The following is a 23,224-nucleotide window of genomic DNA, read 5'->3' on the forward strand; positions in this document are numbered from 1 at the left end:
TTTCATACGATATTTTAAAAAACAAAAATGGAAATGTGCATATCAGGGAATTTTTTTAGCCTTAATATTCTTCTGTCTGTAGAGCTAGGCCTTTATTTTCCTACTAAAGAAATTAATTCTGTGCCATTAAAAAAGAAGAAGAATGGCACTGTCGTAACCTTTATTTTACATTCATATAAGGAATCAAAAGATCTTTAAAAAAAAAAAATCTTAACATGCAATTACTTGCCAAGCAGGCTTAATTAATGCGCTAATTTTTGCAAGACAATGTATTGAAGAGCACAGCTCAGGAAAAGCAAGTTGGAGGGAAGAAGACCCTGACTGCAGAATCTGGCAATCTAGTCAAAACCCCAAAAGGAGGCTGCTATTAATTATCCATTCGCTGGTTTAAGCAGATAGAGCTGAAGGTTTGAAGACTTGGTAGTTCCAGTAAATGTTTGTAAAATTCATGTGGAGCTCTAGTATAACCAGCATTTTCCTTTTCAGAGGAAGAAAGGGCAATATTCGCTGTTACCTCCTTTGTAGACATATGTTTCGCTTTTTCAACAACCGAGATGAAATGAAAAATGCTTCTAATATGGATTAAGCAGAACTAATGGAAGAAAGAGTGCAGCTCCTTAATTCTGATATCTTTGTGTTATTTGCTTTGAGTCTCAGAAGGCAGCCAACATTGGGGGGTGGGGGGGGCGGTCCCATGATCTACTCTGGTGTTTTGTTTTAATCATAGAAAAAGTGTTCTTGAATCAGTGATACTCTCAAGTTAACAGGTAGAACCCCAGCTATAACTTTTCAAAAACATTTGTTTATTGGCTCAGAGGGGAAGATTTCAGAGGTTGAAAATATCTTTAAAACCTTAAGATAATAATTAAGAATAATAACTTATTAAAGACTACTAATAGACCATATTATAGGTTTAAAATTTCCATCTTGCTGATTTCTGAATTATAAAGAATGATTGAGATATTTATTTTAAGTTACTAGTCACATTATCTCTATCCAATAAGTCCTGTAGGAAACTATTATCAAAACCCTCCTCTCTACTTAAATATGAGAAAAAAGAAAACTGAATTGTTGATTTCATTAATATTTCTACATACATTATCTCTCCCTGTACCATAGCCATTTTTTTGTTTAAGAATTTACGAGCAAACTTCTGGCTCCAGTCTTAGAACAAGGGAACAGCAGAAGATGTGGTTTGGGGTAGTGGGAGGTGTTAGAGATTGCTCTGTGTTGAAAAAACAGCACCACCCTCTAATGAGATGTTCATTCAAGAAAGGAACTAAAGGAGATTGTTATGCAGGACCTAAACTTATCTCTGCTATCAAATCACTGCAGATATATATTGAAGAGTATTTAACTTCTCTTTCTGAGATACAACTTTAATTTGTACTTAAAATTGCTCCTAACAGTGTTTCTAATAAAGCCTATCTAATAGCAGGCCTGAAATGGACTAAATAACAGAGATGTTCTATGCTTTGACAGTATGCCATGGACCAGCGCTGTTTTGTTACAAAACATTCTAAAATAAAAATAAACATTTGCACATACACATGCATATACACATATTACCAGGCATATGGTAAAGACTGCTGAAATGTAAATCTGCTTCAAAGACTTGAGGACAAGTGTACTTATAGACTTAATTAAGTTATATGCAAGGAAAACATTTGTGGCACCATAATAATGTCTTGCTGTAATTTTTCAGCTATCTCCATTTCTTTTTCTTGCCTCCACGACTGTTTCATGCAGTAGGATACAATTTTTACAACACCAGAGCAATATGAGGTGGTGCTAGTGGCCTGAAAAAGTTAACCAGCTTTCTTCGGGGCTAGTTTTCTTGCCCATTGTTCAATGGGTAGAGTGTAAATGACGTTTATTCAAAGGTCACATCATAATTAATGTCTCTGAACAAAAAAAGTATGTTTTGAGCCTGATCAGGGATAGTGTATGGTCTTTATTTCCTAGGGCTTTTGTTTCTCTTAATGTCCTTTTTCTCTGTTTGGGCACCCAAATGCCAACTTCGGGAATGGGCCAGCGTGCAGCCCAGGAAGCTGGGAATGGAGATGTTACTTGCCCACCAATCCCTTCTCAGCTTTCAGTCTTATTCGATTGTGTCCACATTCACTTAGCACTTCACTCACCGAAAACCTGTTTATAGAATATTTTAACCAGCTGTTAATTCTTACTTGGATGGTGCCAGGCTTTTCAGACCTTTCTTGTTCATGTGAGTATTCACTCAGAGCAAATAATGTACTGAGTACCTTCAGTGTGCTGTCGCTGTTGGTGATTCAAGATCAACCCAGTTCCTGCCTTGTGGAACTTAAAGTCTAGTCAGGAGAGTGGAGGGCAGACAGCTAATCCCACGCGAAACATAGGCCTCTGTGCGCTGTGAGGCCAGGTACCACCAAGGACAAATAAAGCTTTTGCGATGATGATTCGGACCAGGGAGCCGGCACCAGGGGAGGCCTCTTCTAGGACCTGACATAAAACTGAGGCTTGACCACTTTCTTTTCACACAGATGCATTTGTTTACGTTATGGCACCATAGAATGCATTTTTGAAGATCTAAAAACTATCAAGAGTAAAACAGTTCTATTAACAACTGTTATCTTCATTAAGGTTTTCTAATTTTATGAGAACAAATTGAGATATGTAGAAGTTAATTAAACTTAAGTTCACTTAACAAAGAAAGGTAAGGAAAGTTAAAATACGGATAGTCAAAAACTAAGTAAATCATTACTTTAGGCCGGTTTCAGGTTACGAGAATCCCCTCCTTTCATAGATAGGAACAAACACTTCACAGTCTCATTGCTTGGGCCACGAGTAACTTTCTCCTGGAGCCCTTCCACGGTGTGGGTTTAGAGAGGACCTGGCCGGGAACAGCAGCTGGATCTTTTTACTCGGGATGTTGGCGGAGCACCTAGAGTGACTGTAAACTGAAACGACTGATTTTATATCTCTTATTTTTAAATGGAATCTCAGACTTTCCCTCTGAGTTCTTCACAGATGAAATGCAAGGGGGAGGTTCATGGTGGTGGTTTTAATTGATTTTAGGTGATAATGGTTTTTTCCTCTGGTTCTTCTTTCAAATTTTTATTTTTTAAAAAAAAGATTGGGTCCATTGTTTTCAGTGTACCTCCCAATAAAGACAAAGTTTCAAAACTATGATTTGGAAACCTCCTGTTCATAACTACCTCATTAATGATGACGAAGTTTCTGAAACGTTCCCAGTATGAGAACGCGGTGTAAAATGTGTTAGAACAGTTTCTTTTCCGAGTCAGATGTTCCCTGGGTGTGAGAATATGGTAAATAAATTTTAAAAGCTTATTTGGTTGTGGAGTATGTTCCATGATCTGGTATGTACGTGAGTTTATAGACGTATATAGGAACATGTATACGTACTTTAAGTTCTTATCTAAAGTAACTTTCTTTAGCTTCAGCTTCAAATTCTAAAAGATCACATTTTTTTATCCTACCACTCTACTTTCTTTATTTACATCAACTGTATTACCCAGTTTTATATATTTTATGTAAAGATTTTATGCTTCAATAATTCTAAAGCTGAAGGCTTAAAATTTTAGCCAGAACAGCTTGGGAAAATTACATGTTAATTGGAGGGACCTCTGCCACTCACCAGCTTGATTAGTTTCATTCTCAAGCATCCTTTCTCAGGCCCTACCACCACCACTGCCCCCATTTCAGCAGTAGGCTTAAAATGATCTTGAGCTAAATATAGTGAAAAAGAGTTAAGAAAAACTCCATCTAAAATAAGAGCTATACACTGCAAATGACAACCTAGTAAATAAACATGACTAAATGAAGTATATTATTATTCCAAGGAAATCTTTATCGAGACTTTACAAGTGGTTTTGCACAATGATCCCGGAGTTGCAGATATTACAAGTGCACAAATATTGTTACAAATACAGAGACGTAAAAGAAAGGAAAAATATACAGTTGGGCTCTTTATGAAACAGCAACTTTTGACATTTTAGAATCAAATACATAGTTAGAAAAATAAAAGACCAAGAATTAGAGCATCAGTATAAACCAAATGGGCACATGAAAGTAAACGTGTGTCCATAGATATGCTGGGAGTATGAAATAGCACACGTCTTTGTGATTAACACGTGGCTGCTTAAGAAATGTATTAAACTATCTAAACAGCCCCTTAACCTTGGCAGAGAAGTTCAAGGAATCTTAAGTCGGGAAAGCAGGTTGTTACGAGTGAACGCCAGAGCTTCAGCTGGTCATTGGTTTACAAAGAGCCCACACACCACTGGGTCCTGTGACATGTGACCTACCTTATATTTTTCAGCAAGTACCACGTGTTTGCTCTTCCTCCATATGATTTAGTTTTAATGAAGACACACATCGGCCATCCACATTTTGACAAGGAAATGTAGGAGACCATGTAGTTTTTTAGGGCTCTATAACATTACGTGTGAAATTTTAAATTCACTGTGATCATTCAATGAGCTAGCACCCTTTTGTTTTTAAAAATGACGCGAGGTGTCATTGGAATCTTGCCTTCTGGGATTCAACGCTTATATTGATAAAGTAAAAGAAAGTTTTTGTTCCTTTCTTTTTGTTTTTCAAGTATATAAAAGGGGGAGTTTGGGCCCTTTATTTAAAGTCAAAGTAAATTCTTAATTAAGACAATGTATACTTTGTGCCTGAACTAGTAGCCTTCATTCCTAATTGTTGTGTGATAGCAGTAGTTTTAAAATTTCTTCTCTTCTTGTATTTGGTAGCTCATTACTTTTTTCTCACCTTCTTCCCTTTCCCTCTGCCCACCCATGCCCCATCTCCAAATGCTCCTTCTGGGCTCTAGAAGTCCAGCTCATCCACCACCACTGGCGAAAAGATCACAAAGGTGTATGAATTGGGGAATGAGCCAGAGAGAAAGCTTTGGGTAGACCGATACCTCACCTTCATGGAGGAGAGAGGCTCCCCGGTCTCAAGTCTGCCTGCGGTGGGCAAGAAGCCCTTGGACCTGTTCCGACTCTATGTCTGCGTTAAAGAGATTGGAGGTTTGGCACAGGTGAGAATGAATGAATGAATGAGGAGATGCTATAGATAAGCTCTTACAGCAGCTTTCTTTGAATATACAGACTCGAATTTTTTTCTCACAAAGAAAAAGCGAAGCCCCTGGGAAGGTCACCTTTACTGGGATCCATGTTCATGTGCTGCAGGGGGAGGGTGCTGGGGCCAGGGACCCGGATCCGCTGCCCACTCGCAGAGTGATCTCGGTCATTTATATGGGTCTCAGTCCTCATCTGTAAGATGAGACATTTGGGCTAGATTTTGCTTTCGGGTCCCTGACAGCTCCAGAATTCTACTGAATCTGTCAGAATTCCATAGTAAATAAAAATGTTTTGCAAATGACTAAGTTGTCTAGATTAGATATAAATCAAAAATTCACTGTTTCCCTCTATCCAGAGCAATTGAGCAAGAAAACTAAGTCATCCTTCTAAGACCACGTCCACCATACCTGGGCGACAAGAAGAGCAGTGCTGTCCCTTTTTCACAGGGCTGGGACTGGCATGGGCAGAAGTGGCACCCGGAGTGCAGAATTCCAGGAGGCACTCGTTTTGGGGTCGTGCAGATGCCTCCCCTGCAATTCCCCTTTCAATTTTGTACCCTAGAGGCCACACTTTCCTCCCCAGTCTCAGCCCAGTTTTTAGCATTGGGTCTGGTTTGTATATCCATGTCCCGAAGTAGAATGGGGGAAAGTGTCCTAAGGGGTGAGTGCCCACTGCGTCCTGGGCACTGTGCTTTTTCTTGTCACTTTTTTTCTCAATACCCGTGAAATGCAAGGTCATCAGCCCTGAAGAAGAGATGTAACAAGATGAAGTACAGTTGTCCCTTGGGATCCATGGGGGATTGGTTCCAGGACCCCGACGAACACCAAAATCCTCAGAGCTCGAGTCCCTTATTTATATAACCTACACACAACCTCCCGTATACTTTAAATCATCTCTAGATTACTTACAATATCCAATAAAATGTAATGCTGCCTAAATATTTGCTGGTACAAATGCAAGTTTTGATTTTTGGAACTTTCTGGAATTTTTTTTTTTTGATTCTTTGAATTTGAAGTTGGCTGAATTCACAAATGCATCACCCAGGGACACGGAAGGCTGACTGTACAATGTTGTGGTCCAGGGATTCTCAGGCTAGGTGGTGAGGCCAGGTCTGTCTGATTGCAAAACGCAAGCCCTTATTTCTGCCCGTAGTTCTCAGACCTAGCTGTTCATTAGCACCACCTGGGAGAATTTAAAACCTGTCAATACCTGAGCTCCCACCCAGATCAATGAAAGTAGCTGCTCGGGCCTCAGGTGGTGCGGGGCCTCGCTATCCAAAGGCAGGTCGTGTAATCCACAGGTATCACCGAGGGCCCGCCCTGGTCTCGGTGCCACACAGCTCTTGGGGATGCAGGAGAGGCCTTTGTTCTCAGCCCTCCCTGAGGTGCCTCCTCCCACCCGAGACCCGAGGCCTACAACTGAAGCAATCAGAGCTTGACCCCAGACTGCCTGATCAGATGGTAAATCATAGGATGCAGACCAGGTGTGAGTGGTGGTCAGTGAAGGGAGAGGTCAGGATACACACCTCTCTCTTGCACTTAAACCCTCTGACCTTTCCCCTCTGTACCTGGACACCCCTGACCTTTCCCCTCTGAGCATAGACCCCCCCCCGACCTTTCCTCTCTAGACACCCCTGACATTTCTCCTATGGGCATAGACTCCCCTGACCGTTCTTTCTTTACACCTAGACCCCCTGACAGATTTTTTTAGAATCCCCAGGACGCCAAACAATTGGGTGTCACCCCTCGCAGCAGCGTAGGGATCGTCTAGACACCTCACTCTGTCAGTAGTGTGTATTCCCATGTTGGGTCTGTGAGCAGGACTCTGCTGGCTTAGCTAATGAAGCTGCTTGAACGTAGCAGTGATTCACAGCGGTGATGAGCTCCTTGGCAGCACTGTTGCTCACACCCTGTCTGGCGCTCTACCTGGTGGCCATCAGATGTGGTTGGAATAGGTGCTGCAGCCACAGACAGATCAGCTCATTCAGGGTATATCAGGCAGCGCTCTGCTTACTGTTTGGGAAGCAATTGCAAGCCTGCTTGTTGCAGCCTGGCGTTAAGTAACAAAAATGGCATTGAGCGTTCCCAGGAGTATTCCATGGTTTATCATGCACCGTTTAGTACTAAGTAAATGGACATAAAGAGCTTTGTGAGAAAGTCTGAATCCAAAAATTGAACATGTCATTAAAACTCACTGTCCCCTTAACCTATGCTACTTAACACAGGAAACGTCTAAAGGCAAAATATTCCCCAAGTATTTGCAGGCCTTCACGTGTCCTTCGTGTTTCAGTGTCATGTAACTGTGTTCCCATGTGGGAATCAAAAGGTTAAAGTAATTCCTCAAATCCTTTTATAACATTTGAGGACTTCCTTTCTTTTTTCTCTTCTCTTTTTGCAGTTGTGTTCCCTCCATCCGAAGTGTGACTGGGAACACTGGGTAGTCCTGTGCACCCCTTCCCAAGCCCACAGGTGCTGCCAAGTCAGCGACCTGCTGCCTCCACAGCTCAGACAGGGCTGGTGGCTTCGGCCAGGCTTTTAAGCTGGGGTCATTTGGCTGGGGCCTTATTCACCCAACACCACAAGACAGCCTCGTGAGAGGCTGGGCCCGGACCAAAATTATAGGCTCATCTTTCCGGAAGCTTGCGGCTGTTGGAAGAAGATATTGTTTTTCATATTAAGGCCCAAACACTTACCTTGCCAAATAGTTCTGTTATTGCTTCTTATGTTAGTTTTTTAGACACCCTTCTTTTTTTTTTTTTTTTAAAGATAAGAAGTGGTATGGGGATGAGTGTGAGTGAGAGCGTACATTTGCTCAGAGATAAATTGCTGGGCCCGGACAGCACCAGCTCTGGAAGAGCGTGAGGCATTAGAAGATGCACCAGGCAGAAGAATCTCCACGAGCAGTGCTTTCTGTGTAGCTATCAGCAGGTTCCTTAATGGTTTTATAACTGTAAATGCTGTCTGTGCACTACTGAGTGGGAATAATGAGCATTCGTTAAAAGAGGCAAGTGAAGAAAAAAAAAAGTAAAACAGGACATTAAGTGCTTTTCTTTTGTCTCCTGGCTTTAAACAAGCCACTTTGCTGCAAACCAATGATCCTGCCTTTTTTTTTTTTTTTTTTTTTTTTTTTTTTTTTGCCAGGTTAATAAAAACAAGAAGTGGCGCGAGCTGGCAACCAACCTAAATGTCGGCACTTCAAGCAGTGCAGCGAGCTCCCTGAAAAAGCAGTATATTCAGTACCTGTTTGCCTTTGAGTGCAAGACTGAGCGAGGGGAGGAGCCCCCGCCGGAAGTCTTCAGCACGGGAGACACCAAGAAGCAGCCCAAGCTCCAGCCGCCCTCTCCTGGTAAGTGGTGGTGCTGCAGCTGTAGCGGCGGTCGAGCCGGGGACCCCGCCCCCATGGAGTCCCTCCCAGGCTCTAAGAAGGCCGCTCAGAGTAAAGCGAGCAGAGCAAACTGGGATCTTAGAGAGCCAGGGGTGTTCTCTTCTGCCTTGTCTGTTTAATTAGACCCCGTTGGCAGCGCTTAAGGGAAGAAAGAATAAAATTGGGGGTATTGTCATTTCTGGTCAGCACTTGGAAGGCACGGTTCTTTTGCTTTACCTTTTTTAGCCAAAGTAGACTTTGGAATTCTGAGTTTTATACCTTTATTCCTTATACAATTATTTTAAAATATTCCATCTAACCGTCAAAATAAGTCTCCCCAGTAACCTGTGCTGATGCTGGAAACGCCACTCTGCGGATTTAACGGCCAGCTTCTACCAGCTCTGCCTCTGTCAGAGACACTCCGATTTGTACGTTAACAAAACAGAATTTGGACTTAGTTTTTAATATCCCCTGCCAAGCAAGTTTCTGCTTGTAGGGAATTCAGCAAACTGTCAAGATAAAGGTCTATATAGCCCTATTTCTGAGAAAGAGTAGTCCAGTTAACTTTGACCCCAAGGTCAGGAATCTTAAAATACCGCTTAGGAATAATGGTGATTCACTTAAATTCTCATAAGCAAAATCATATTGATGATACCTTCCTTCTCTCCTATCTCTTCACTCAGCTGGTGGAGACCCTGCCATTCTTTTCAGCTCTCCCGCTAGCTTTTGTTCTGCCTGTTAGTGTTTCAAATTTGATATTACTGGATCATTATATTTCTGATAAATACGATATTAGAGATGGGAAGAAACTTGCATCATCCTTAGTTCTGGGTGGTGACCTCACTCAAGTTAAATTTGATCATTCTGTTGTCTGTTTCTGGCTGTGTCCAAGCCCTGGGGTGGTCCACGCTTAGTCACACTGTCCTGCATACAAGATGGGGCTGATTGTACCTGCCACTTCCCCCAGCAGAGGCTTGCTCTGCGATCAGATGATCATAGCTCATTGCCAGTATTTCTTGAGCACTGACAGTGTGCCAGACGCTCTTCTAAGTGCTTTAATCATTTAATCTTCATGTTAGCCCTGTGATAAAGATACTGTTCTAAAATCCCTGAGAAAACTGAGGCACATAAAATCTAAACAGACTGATATACACTAATTTGTATGAAATAGATAACTAATAAGAACTTGCTGTATAAAAAAATAAATAAAATAAAATTCAAAAATTCGATAAATAAATAATCTAAGCAGACTGGCCCATTATTGCTAGTGAGTGGGAAAACCGGGCCTTGATCTCAGACATCTGGCTCTGGCATTAGAGAGGTAGGTGTGCCTACTACACCTGTGTTTAAAGTAGCGCTGTAATCGGTAAACTGTTTACACATAGGACGTGGTGTCTGTGAGCCAAAGAAAGGAGTTGTTTCTCCTTTAATTATTCCCTCTAGCTGATATCTGGATGGCGATGCCAATATCTAAGGCCACTTAGAGATCTCAAATAAATACTTTTTAGGCCCAAGGTGCACTTGTAATGAGCATACCTAGAGATAGATCTGTTGGTTCTAAATACAAATAGAGAAGTCCTCCTCTCTAACCCCACCCTTAAAGATTCACAGCCTTTGCCAGTTATGGTGTACTTTAAAAACGGGGAAATCTAATTTCGAAAATCTCACCACATTAACAAGCTGCCTGTGAACAGCTCTGAAACTATTTTTCCAAAATAAAAACCCGGTGGGGTGTAGGGACCAAAGTGGCAATGTCTGCGCAGATCTAAAAGTATATTTTATTTGCCAGGAAAGAACTCATGTCACTGAATGGTCTGCACTTCTGTATGGAGAATAGCTCTCCCAGTGTGCATCAGCTTCAGTACAAGAAATCCTGCTGAGGTATAGATAGTTCAGAAAGTACAGGGCCTGTTCTCTTAACAGTCAGCTCTTTCCTTTCCCCCCTTTTTTTTTTAAACTACCGTTTTTATGGCAACATTATCGCTTTAACTGCACAAAAGAGCTTGGATTGCAGATGCACTTCTGATAATGCATTCTTCCTAGTGGTCCAAATGGAGCCCAAGTCCTGTGAAACAGGAAGCAGGGGAGGAAAACTTCCTGAGTCTAGCCATTCAGCCAGTGCAAGGCCTGGAAGGCATCGTGCAGGGTGCACGGGGCCAGTCTGCTTGGCTCATGTGCTCTGCACACCGCTCAGCAAGAGAGACGGACACACGGACTGGGCAGTAGGGCAGTGAGTCACGTCAGCCTCTCAACCAAAGACCAGGCATCTCCTCCAGCATCTGTGCATTGTGGCCTCTTTGATTCCAGACCTATCATTAAGGAAAATGCCTGTGAAACATTTTTATTGTCAGAGAAGGGAAACAACTTATTCCCAGGTATTTGCCACGTCAGGGCCTCATGTACTACAAAATTTTTTTTAACTAATTTTCAACCAATGTTTGTGTTCTTTGAAGTCGGTTTTTCCCATAAGAACATAACTGTAGTTTATTCCTTACGAGTACATCCAGGCAAACAACTAAAAGATTCCTAAGAAACATTCTAGACGGTTTTTTCAAATGGTCATTCTGAACCAACTTAAATCCTAAGTGCTAATGACTTAGCATTCTAAGTCATCCCTCTGCATTCTAGTTTTGATTTGATGCAGCTGATACTGATCTGAAATTCAATCCTGTCAGCCCCTGAGAGGTATCACCCCTTAGCCCTGGGGGCTGCACCAGGATCTTCATTGTTGAGTGGCTGTGTGGTTTCTCATGCCAGAGATCCAGGTTGTATCTTCCGAGGACTAGAGTAAGTCAGCCAAAGGAAGGCTCCTGAATGAAGCCTGAGCAAGGACTGGGGGTGTGGTTGCATCTCTGAGGTGCCGGCGGGCTCTTGTTATAACAGACTGTAAAAGTTTGTGGAGATCTAATGAACGGTCACAGGAATCGCCTCCCCAGGTGGCCTGGGCCCGCCTGTAAGCTAGAGTCGGGGAGGGGCGGCGAGGGGACCCGCCTGGGAGGAGTGCGGGGAGGTGGCAGGAAGCTCCCCTTTCAGTTAGTAAGTCTGTAACCAAAAACCCATCCATCTTTGCTGGCAGGTGGCTGACTGCATTTCTATTATTAGCTGATGGGTGATGTCACAGAACTTGTCATGGATTGTCATGGATCCAACTAGGGAATCCTCAGTGGGAAGATAAATGAGAAAGGGGCTCGGGTTATAAACAGAGGTGCCCTCTGGGTGACCTCTGGTCGCTGTAGACCTGAGACATATCAGCTATTGCTCTTCTCCCCACCCTACTTCCCGTAACCCCAGCCAGAGCTGGGGCACCGGGTTCATGCTGTGTAAATTATCTTCCCAGCTAGGAGTCTGGCTGTACAGTCTCAAGTGTGTGGATGCACTTAACCTTCAGTAACCTTTGCATTGTTTACTTTCGAGTATACATCTGTAACTTCTGGCACAAGGTAGGGATATCCTGGAGAGCCAGCCTCCTGGCTGCCTTCTTTTTTTTTTTTTTCCTAAAAGGAAAGGAAAACACACTGGCAAGAGGGGAGAATTTTTCCTGTTTTTTTTTTCCATCTTAGCTGTAAATGTGAATACTTGTAAATAAGGGTCATTCTGAGATCACAGCCTTGTGAGCCATGTTCCACAGAAGATGTACAGACTGCTGTACAATCTGCTTCTTGATTTAAGAAACCAGTTATTCCTCCTGCCAGCTCTACGGTGCAGTCATATGTATAGGGTTATCCTTATACGTTTGTAAAAGACTCTACTTTTTTCTTTTATTATATCTCCTTTTTAAATACGCATTTCCAGGGTTTTACCAAAATTTGGTTTGTAAGCATGAGTTGGTAAGTTTTTATTTTAAGGTATCTACATGTAAGAAGATACCTCCTTTTGAAGTTAGTCTTCCTGGCACCTGTGAGAACGTCCCTGAGTCACTCCAGCCCTGGGCACCCAGGGGAGATATTATGGAACAAGCTCCCCATTGGCTAGCGTAGTCGTCAGTGTTCATTCTCGACACAGCCAGGACCCAGGACCGGGCAGACCTGGCCTCGCTAGCAAAGTCTGGGCTCAGCTGAGGCTTTCTGAGGAGAAGCAACAGGCTCATTGCTGTTTCTTACGCCTTTGTAGCACACTCCGTAGTCTCCAGTGATTTGTTCAACTCCGTTTCCTCTAAAGTGTGGGTGGTGGTAGCTGTGGTGAGCCTTGGGAACTCCATAGGAGAGGAGCTGTGGGTAGTAACATACGCAATATTATTGTTTACAAGCAGCCATTAGTTCTGTTTGTTAGGGTTACTGTTCTGAAAGTAGTCATTGTAAACTGTATGGGGGCAGGAATTCTTGTCTTTTTCCGTCTTTGGGGCATCCAGCTGTAGAAAACAGCCTACAATATAGCAAGCACTTTATTCATTCAATTAGTAGTTGTTTAATTAATAAGTGAAACCAGTGTCTATTGAACATCTAACATGCTAAAGACTGTGATCAATGATAAAGCAAGAGCCCTTAAAATATTATGTTTTCAGGTTAATTATTTGCAAGAATCCCACTTAGGTTTTTAAAAGATCTGCTCAGTTCTGAGCTCTGTTATTATAATGTAATTATAGTTAAAGCCAAGTCTTGTAACTCTGATACTGACATTAAAGAACTCCAAACCAATATGACTTGTGTTCTGTAAATAACAAATATGATTTCATAGCTCTAAAGATGACTGTTAATGACAGCATAGACATATCCAGACATTGAGAAGGCATTGAAATGATATAAAGCTCTGTATTACTTTGTATCGTTGCTTTACAACGTAAACACTTCTCATTGCCTAAGACCCAGATAATTTTCCTAATAGTCCATCAAATTGATATACCAAACTTTTCATCCCATTTTTCCTTATTCTCAGATATTCAGATTATCTCCATTATAAACAACACTGAAATAAACATTTTTCTGCCGAAAGCCTTCTTTATATTAGATTATTTTCTTGGGATAAAGCAATTACCCAGTCAAAAGGTATAAATATATTTTATGGCTCACATCTGAAGTGTGTTGCCAAATAGTTTACCAAAAAAAAGCTTTTACTGATTTTCACTGTAAACAATGTAAGAGCAATTAATTTTACTACATTGTTACCAGCAATGGATATTGTTACTACTTCTACATAAGATGATGTCTTATTTTCTTTCCTTTTTTTTTTTTTCAATAACTATCAAGGATGAGCTTACTTGATAACCTCTAGATTTTCCCCCATTTTCTCTTGGTGCTACTACTATCAGCTAACTCAGGATCCTTGCAAGGTCCACAGACTCCCCAGTCAACTGGCAGTAATTCCATGGCAGAGGTTCCAGGTGACCTGAAGCCGCCTACTCCGGCCTCCACCCCTCATGGACAGATTACCCCAATGCAAGGTGGAAGGTACGTTGAAACATCTCGGGGAGCCATACAAAATCAGATTTGTCTATTTTCATTTTTCTGGAGCAAAGTTTTTATAGAGAGAGGCAACGGTGTTCTCTAGTGAGTTTTGTAAATATTAACTACCACTAGTTTTATTCATATGCTTTACTTTGGATGGTTTTTGCAGGTACAGATTTCAAGCTTGGCTTATTTTCTCAGTAAGTGTTTGGAGGTGACTAATGCTCTGTCGTTAAGCTTTCATGTCTCTCATCTTATCAGAAGCAGTACAGTCAGTGTGCACGACCCATTCTCAGACGCAAGTGATTCATCATTCCCAAAACGCAACTCCATGACTCCGAGCGCCCCATACCAGCAGGGCATGAGCATGCCAGAAGTGATGGGCAGGATGCCCTACGAGCCCAACAAGGACCCCTTTGGAGGAATGAGAAAAGGTAAATGCCGAGGGGCCTCTGTGCAGAGTTGGTCCAGAGGGTGTTCTTCTGTCTGCCATCCCATGACTGATTCACTGATCCATTCGAGACATATTTGAGTCCCAGCTCCCCAGCCTACTAAATTTCTGGCCTTGGGCACAGTACTTAGCATCTCTGTACGTCTGTTTCCTCATCTAGAAATGGGGATAATAATGGGCCACAAGGATTAATTGAGTTAATGCACGTAGACACAGCCCTTAGAAGAGTGACTGGTATGTATTGTAAGCAAATGTGCTCCCAGTGCAGCCTGGAGTTGGTGTCATGGTCGTCATGGCATGACCTGGGCATGGGGCTGAGTGCCAGGTAGAATGCTGGTAAACCAGACGGTCTACAAACAAGAAACAAAAAGTAAGTTAAACTACATATATATGATTAAGGATGGTGGTTGATGGAAGGAAGGAAACAAACAGGCAAGAAAGGACACAAAGAGCAATGACGTTGGGTGGAGGTCATGGAAGGAGGGGCATCTCCTAAGGAGGGTGGCGGGGAGGAGAGGGCTCAGAGGAGCTGTCAGTTATCTGCTGAGACGTGGGGAGCGGGAGTAAGTTGGGGAGGCCGAGGCAGGAGCGGGGCTGGTGTGTTTGAGGAGGTGCAAGGCTCCTGGGCACAGAGAGCAGGGGGCAAGCTGAGCACGTCGAGGCCAACGGGGCAGAGCCTTTGTGCCTTCCTGGGCATGTTGATGAGTTTGGGGTTTTATGCAGGAAGTGAGGTGACTGGGTTTTTTGTTAAAAATAAATAAGTAAATAACTGGATATTTATGGAGAACATAGTGGAGAGAGGTGAGGGTGGAGATGGGGAGACCACTGTCATAATCCAGGGAGAGGTGATGGGTTGGAGTTAGACCCCAGCAGGGAGCTTGAGAAGTGGACCCACCCGGTATATACGTTGGGGGATAGAAACAACAGGATGTGCTGATGGACTGAACGTGGGGAGAAGAACCAAGCGATGGTGACTGAGAGGGTGAAGATGTTACCACCTGAGTGTGGGCAGTTGGGAAAGAGAGGGAAATAAGGTTGGCTGTTACTACCTGTGGTGTGGACATCTGGGAAATGAACAAGCTAGAGAAGGAAATCCCGAGTTGACTTGTGGATAAGTCAGGGCGGTAAGTTGTGGAGTGTATGTCTGGAGCTGGGCAGAGCGTTGGAATTAGGTATAATCTTGGAGAACTAAGCAGAGAAGTGGTATCGACAGCTGTAGGATGGACGAGGTCACCGAGAGTTCTCACTAACATTAGCGAACACCCAGGGTGGGGTTCTCCTTCGTGGGTATCAGCCCCCAGCACTCCCGTAGCCCTGAGACTGTAGCCATCTAAGCCCGTTTTAGCTCCTCCAGTGGCATCCACGTGCCAAATGTTGTTGGCACACTTCCAGATGCAGTTGAGTCCTGTGACATTGAGGCATGCTATGAATATTTTTTGAAAAGCGTACAGAAAAATGGTGAATAATATTTTTATGGAAGTACTTATTCTGGGATCCCTTGAATAATAGTACTTTTGCTGTATTTAGATGTTTGGGGTACATGAATTTCTTGATACTGTCTTGAGTAGAGAGAAACATAAAGCCCGAAGCCTTGGCTTTCACAGGTATTACAGAGCAATGCAAAATAAAAATGAATAATCTCAAATTTTTAGATGTTGGGCATATTACCATTTAATTAACAAATGAGATTGTATTTCATATGTATTTCAGATATCTGTTATACAAAGCAAGATAATCTATAATTTTTCCTTTCAAAAGGTTTACGAACTGCTTATTCCAAGTAAAGATTTTGCAGAACATGCAGTAAATCCATAAGCTCAGAGGTTCGAAAGCTTTGTGAGTGTTGGCGTTAGCTGTCTTCCTTAGTGGTATGAGACGCTAGAAGGAACACGTTGTTAGTGCTGTTGGTGGATGTATAACATTTTTAGACTCTGAAAATATGACAATAACATGGAAAAAATAATGAAGTTTTGGAATCTGGTTTCAAAAGTTATTGTGAAGTATTCCAGTATCCTACCCATATGCTATGTTAGACAGCGAGAGTTCTATTTCTTTTGTTTCCGTACGCCGCTAATTGTTTTATAATGAAAATAAACATGGGAGTGGGGGGTGACTGGATCACCTGGCTAGATACTAGGTAGCTCTGCAATGTGTTTTCATCAACCGTGTGAATGGTACAGTGGTTCAGCGGGCAGCTCTGCCTCGCATTTCCCCAGTCTATTTCAGCTCACCTGCTGCCTTACGGTACTGGTATATTTAGTATCAAATTAAAGCGGATAAGCAGAAAACCCACAGGAAACATATCTTCTTACAGCCCTACCCCCTGTATAATGAAGTTTTCCATTCCTCGGTTCACCACACCGTGGCGGCGAGCTCGGTGGCGCTCTGATTTTCTGTTGAACGACCAACGTCAGTGGCTATCACACTGCCTGTTGTTGGTGTCGGTATTGTCGCTCCTGCTGCCGACCTGTAGTGTGGTGGTGGAGTAGATGAAAGAGCCCAGTCTAAGAGTCAGCAGCCCTGAGTAGCCTCGGCCCCGCCTGTCCACCCGCCTGCCTTCCCCACCTACTCACTTAATTCATCACTGATTGAGGGATTGATTGATTAACTGCTTGTAAGTGAACAATAAGTGAATATTTATATATTGTTTAACTTAACCGTGTTTTTATTTTTATTTGGCTGCGTTGGGTCTTCGTTGCTGCACGCGGGCTTTCTCTAGTTGCGGAGAGAGGCCAGCGGGGGCTGCTCTTCGTTGTGGTGCGCGGGCTTCTCACTGCGGTGGCTTCTTTTGTTGCAGAGCATGGGCTATAGGTGCGTGGGCTTCAGTGGTTGTGGCTCGCGGGCTCAGTACTTGTGGCTCGTGGGCTCAGTAGTTGTGGCTCGTGGGCTCTAGAGCACAGGCTCAGTAGTTGTGGCTCATGGGCTCTGGAGCACAGGCTCAGTAGTTGTGGCGCAGGGGCTTAGTCGCTCCGCGGCGTGTGGGATCTTCCCCGACCAGGGCTTGAACCCGTATCCCCTGCCTTGACAGGCAGATTCTTAACCACTGCGCCACCAGGGAAGCCCAAACAGCGTATGTTGAATATTTATTAGCATCTGCACATACAGTCCTACTTATTCTTTCTAATGCTCTAGCAATGGGTGGTTTGGTTCATAATATTCTGCTGTTATAAATAATGATGCAGTGATTGTTGAAGCATGGCTGTGTTCTCACACTTGTAAGAGCGTTTCTGTGAAATAGATTCCTAGAAGGAGAATAACCGCATCAAAGGATAAGAATTCTTTTTTCATTTACTGAGTACCTTCTACTATTGTAACAAACTATCCCCAAACTTAGTAGCTTTAGCAACAACACTTGATTCTGTCTCACAGCCTGTGATGGGCGGGGTGGCCCTGGGCTCCACACGTGCTCAGCTGGGGCTCTGAGGGGCCGCTGTCCACTGAAGCCTGACGGAGAGCTCTGCTGAGCTGGGGTGTCATTTGAATGGCTGTGTCACCTGGAGGCTCTGCTGGGAGCTCCTGGAGCTGTTGGTGGGGGCCTGCTCCGTGGGGCCTTTCCACAGGGCCTCTTCTTGGAGGTCCTTGGGCGCCTCGTGACATGGTAGATGGGTTCCAGAAGGAGCACTCCAAGAGTGCAGCCTCACTTGCAGCCGCTCACAACTCTCTGCTGCATCACATTTGCTGGTGCCCAGCCTCCTAGTGGGTGGGACTTCACAAGCTATGAACGGAACACCCAGAGGTGTGCTTCTTTGGGGGGGGGGGGTCACCAAAATATAGCCTATCATAGCAGGTATTGGCAAGTTATACCAATTTAATACTCTTAACATGAGCATGTGGGTCCTCCCATACCAAGAATGATTATTATCAGTGGTTTTAATATTTGCCAATCAGATTGGGAGGGGGGAAAGCCTCACAGTTGTTTTAACTTGGATTTCCTTAATTATAAATGAGATCATACATCTTTTCATATATTGAGCGGCCATTTATTTGTCTTTTCCTGTGAATGTCCATCGACGTGTTCACCCATTTTTTAATTTGATTGTCTTTTTCCTTATTAATTTTTAAGAACTCTTTGTTAGGGAATTAAGTTATTTAGCTCTAGTTATCTCCCTTATTTCTGTCTGTCTGTTTTTACATCTGTAAAATGGAAAGTAACGTCAAAACTGGTTCTACTGCAGGTTGAGTTAAGATCTTGTAAGATATAAAGTACGTGAAAGCACCTTACAAAGCAAAACACATTCTGCCAGTGTCAGGCTTCGCTATTCGCACCTCTCTACCAGCCAAACATATTTTATCAGCCCACAAAATTTTAATCGGCTTTTATCCCATGGAACATAAAAGTAACCTTCAGGTGGTGGTAGTACTGTATATCAATTAAGATTTGCATTAAAATGTTTAATTTGCCTACAGGCTAGTTTCTGGGCCTGACCCAATTCAATTTCCTTCAGGCTCTGAGCTAATGCTAATTTGCATATTTGACCTAATTGACACTCTACCCCTTGTTAGAAATAGTTGTATCTCATCCCTTCTTGAGCTGTTCTTAGCTCCCTAGTGATTTTCTTCATCCTGATTTTAGAGTGAGTCAGCGCATGGGTGGTTATGTTAAGGTTTTCACTTTTTTTTTTTTTTTTCCTAAAAGGGAAGGGAAGTAACTCTCTCTCTCTATTTCCTCTCTTCCTTACAACCATTCCATGAGATGATATTCCCAACCACATTTTATAGACAAGGACTTAAACTTAGAAGTTCAGCAGCTTACCCAAATAAGTATGGATCTGGGCCTGTGTTCGCTTCCTGTATTACTGCATAACACAAACTTGTGGCTTAAAACAACATACACGTATGCCCTCGCAGTTTCTGTGGGTTCTCAGCCCACAGCAGAAATCAAGCTGTCAGCCGGGACTCCATTTCTTCTGAGCTTGTTCAGGTTGTTGGCGGAATTTGTTTCCTCGCAGTTGTCGGACTGAGGTCCCGTTTTCTTATTGACCGTCATCTGGGGCCTTCTCTGCTCCTGGAGGCTTCCGTCGTTCCTAACACATGGGCCTCTCAGGCCAGCGGGGGAGAGTGTCTCCGACTTGCTCGTCTCTCACCTCTAGATGCTGATTTAAAGGGCCCACGTAGGTGCTCTCCCTTTTGGTTAGTTCAGCCAGCTGATTAGTGACTTTAATTACATCTGTGACATCCCTTTTGCCCTGTGATGTAGCATAATCCTGGGAGTGACATCCTATCCCATTCGTAGGTTCTACCCACACTCAGAGGGAGAGACTCATACAAGGTGTGTACGGGGGTGGGGAAGGGGGACCTCAGGGTCCATCTTAGAATCCTGCCCCAACAGGGCCCATCTTGACTCCAGACCTTATGCTCTTTCGTCGGTATTGTTGTCTGTCATATTAAGGATAACAGCAATGACTAGAAAGGGATGTTTGGGCCCTTTGGCTTTTGAAAGTGCTTAATTTTTCGTCTGTTCCTGAAAATATTGCAGTGCCTGGAAGTAGTGAGCCGTTTATGACGCAAGGACAGATGGCTGCCAGCAGCATGCAGGACATGTACAACCAGAGCCCGTCTGGAGCGATGTCCAGTCTAGGCATGGGGCAGCGGCAGCCGTTTCCCTATGGAGCCAGTTACGATCGAAGGTGAGTGTTTCCTAAGAGGAAGATGAGGTAACTCACTAGAAACTGCCCTCCTCACACACACACTTCTGATCCCGGGGAGCCGATGGAGTTTCAAAGGATTGTGCGTGTCAGGTGGCTGCCTTCAGTCGACGACTGTCACAGGACTGGGGAGAAGGACCTTGTCCCCAGGCCACCAAGTACAGCTGTATTTTTATTAGCGAGTGCCCAAAAGCACAAATGAGAAATATACTGGGGCTGGGCTGGCCAGGGCAAGAGTCTCCTCTCTCAGGATGCAAGAGCCAGGACGGTCACGCCTCGAGCCTCCACACCTGGCTCCTCCTGTGACCTCAGCGCCAGCCTGTCTCCCAGAGGCCGAGGTCTTGGCAGTGGTACCACACTGGGCTGCCAGCAGGCTCAGTGGTAGTGGTTCTTGGTAAGGTCTTCCAGGTGTTGTTTTTTCAGTTGTTTCCACTGTGAACATTTTAAACAGGGAGGGAATACTTTGTTCCTTAATAAACATCTCTGAGAAAAGCCAGGGCAGCTTTTTTTTTTTTTTTTTTTTTTCAGGACAGCATCTTGATATTAAAATGGCAAGTAAGGTTGCACTACTGGCCCAGATTATTTTAATAAGATAGAAGGAAAGTCATTGAAACGTCTCTGAGAGGAAGCTCCCTCCTAAAATAGTGGCTTAGGGTGGACTTCTTTGTGTGAAGAAGGCTCCTGACCTTGGTCCTTAACCACGGAAGCCCCTTCCCTTGGTTGGCATGTTCGTTACCTCCCTAACGGAGAAGTGCTCAGAAACAAAGGCTTCGATTTAACATTTTTAAAGAAAACCAGTGGAGGTGCCGTAGAAGGCTCCTTTTCTAACTGTCGCTGCGCGGGCAGTTCTCAGGACAGGCAATGGTTTCCATCGCTTCCTTGGAATCCCATGTGGCGAGGCCTCCGTCCACACTGCTCCCCTTTCCTCAGTACACATGCTGTAGGTTAGGTAGTGAGGTGTCCCTGGTTTAACACAAAGGAAAAAAGGTTTGAAAAATCACTGTTTTACCGAATAAGGTTTCTTTCTAGCATCCTCTGTGAGCCTGGTTCTTGAGTTACACAGCCTCACATGCTCAAAGCCATGTGGTACTTTCTAATAGTGACTCAGGAATCTCGACTTCTTATTCTGACCTCCTAGTGAAGGTTTATTTGTGAAATCTGCCTCAGTCAGTTACCATTGTGTGATGTCTAGTGTACTGCATCAGGGTTTTACTAAGGTTTGGTTTGTTTTTGAGGGTCCAGGAAAAGCTTTGGTGAGGGTAGGGGGTGAGGGGTAGGCTGATGGGATTAAATGGAGAACAGTCATCCTGGGACATATATTCTTAAAGGAACCCAAGCAAATATGCTTTTCTGTTTCTTCTGGAATGCTTTCTGGAATAGTGCGTGGCCTGGGTTTAATAGTCATTTGGACTCTACCACATTAGGATTTACCTCATTAAGTTTTCTCTTCTGAAAAGTGTTACTCGTTCGGCTGAAATTTTATCCATGTCAATTATATTTTTTTCCTCCTAACTGTAAGCTACCTTCTAGATATCCATGTCATTAGCAAAAACTTCCCATGTATCTGTTTTACATGTGATATTCTAAAAATTCATTTATTTTCCTTCTTATTCTCACTCCTTGACCAGTTTAGGAGTATATTCAGTCCAAGTATTCTCTTTCTTACAAGATTCAATATACTATCTACACCAGCTTAGTTTTTAAGTTTTCGATTCATTGGTCTTTTAAACATGCTATTTTTATGGTATTTATAACTTCTCAATATGAAATAAATGTATTGCTCATTCCCATTTTAAGATTTAATAGACGTACTTAAATCATCCCTGTTATTCTTTTTTGTAGCCTTTTAAGGTCATAGGACTTTGAAATTTTGAGTAGCTTTGTCTATACTTAGTATCATTTGGATTGATTTTGAAGTATCCCTTTAAAAACTTGCACATTTTATATTCATGATGAGAAAGTAAGACATATAAACATTTTCCACCATTATATGCCAATGTTCTGGTACTCCTAGAAATACTGCTTTGATTCTTTGGTTCTCCTGTTATTTCTTTTTTTTTTTTTTTTTTTTTTTTTAAAGATTTATTTATTTATTTATTTATGGCTGTGTTGGGTCTTCGTTTCTGTGCGAGGGCTTTCTCTAGTTGCGGCGAGCGGGGGCCACTCTTCATTGCGGTGCACGGGCCTCTCACTGTCGCGGCCTCTATTGTTGCGGAGCACAGGCTCCAGACGCGCAGGCTCAGCAGCTGTGGCTCACAGGCCTAGTTGCTCCGCGGCATGTGGAGGGCTCGAACCCGTGTCCCCTGCATTGGCAGGCGGACTCTCAACCACTGCACCACCAGGCAAGCCCCTCCTGTTATTTCTTGCCCTCGTTAATACCTCACATCAGCCTGTGCCGTGCCCTCCCCGTCCCTCAGTGGATGGGCGGGGCCTCTCTTCAGAGGCGGAGGGTGGCTCCGTCCAGCGGGGCTCCTCCCATCCACCGGCCAGGGATCGGCAGCGTCCCCAGAGTGGGTGCTACCACCCCTTCTGCTGGGAGCTGAACTGCTGCTGCAGCTGCCAGCGCCTGTCTGGAGGGTGCAGTGGGGTTTCCAGAAATGGACTCTTCCTTCCTCCCTTGGCCTGAGGTCCATGGTAAGTGAAGTTCTCTTTGAATGCCTCATTCTAGGCATGAACCTTACGGGCAACAGTACCCAGGCCAAGGCCCTCCCTCAGGACAGCCAGCATATGGAGGACACCAGCCGGGCCTGTATCCACAGCAGACGGTGAGTTGGCGAGCGGCATGCATCTCTGTGCTTTCTGTTTAAAATTCAAACTCGTACTACTTCTGGACAGTTTTAGGAAGTATAACAAAAATGACATATAACAATCAGGTTATGTTTGTTTTTGCTCAAAAATATTCCTAGGATTTTGAAATCAGAAAATTAGAAATAGCTCTTGAAAATATAACATGTCGTAGGAAGTTAAGGACATTTCATCCTTGTAAATAATAAGCCCAAGTTCAAGTATGGTTTAGACATATGTGTGTTCATTTTAGCACAGAAATTTGTCGATATGTTTTAAAGAGGATATGTAGGGAAAACAACTTAAAATATTACATACTAATAGTGAAAGTTGATTTGTTTTTAAGAGTAAGATATTAATGACCGCCTATTTTCACTTTATAGGATAGGTGTTAGGTTCATGCTGTTTACACAGCGCTGCAGCTCAGAGATGGTGGTGAAGTATGTGAGGTAACCTTGCAGTTATCACGACCAGTGCAGAGGATTGCACAATATGCCATGGCTTTTCAGACAC

General features: G+C 43.4%; 1 protein-coding gene across 9 annotated transcripts in view; it reads left to right on the forward strand.

The window, feature by feature from the left end:
* Nucleotides 1-23,224, forward strand: part of ARID1B (AT-rich interaction domain 1B) — a 411,398-nt gene that overhangs the window by 378,905 nt on the left and 9,269 nt on the right. For all 9 annotated transcript variants that reach the window (XM_073789769.1, XM_073789773.1, XM_073789768.1 and 6 more), the window contains 6 exons: nt 4,835-5,044; nt 8,228-8,432; nt 13,696-13,834; nt 14,093-14,265; nt 19,759-19,909; nt 22,596-22,692. In XM_073789769.1, coding sequence (XP_073645870.1) covers nt 4,835-5,044; nt 8,228-8,432; nt 13,696-13,834; nt 14,093-14,265; nt 19,759-19,909; nt 22,596-22,692 — 975 coding nt within the window. The remainder of the gene's footprint in view (nt 1-4,834; nt 5,045-8,227; nt 8,433-13,695; nt 13,835-14,092; nt 14,266-19,758; nt 19,910-22,595; nt 22,693-23,224) is intronic.

This window comes from Tursiops truncatus, chromosome 12 (assembly GCF_011762595.2).
Source record: "Tursiops truncatus isolate mTurTru1 chromosome 12, mTurTru1.mat.Y, whole genome shotgun sequence".
NCBI classification, from domain to species: Eukaryota; Metazoa; Chordata; class Mammalia; order Artiodactyla; family Delphinidae; genus Tursiops; species Tursiops truncatus.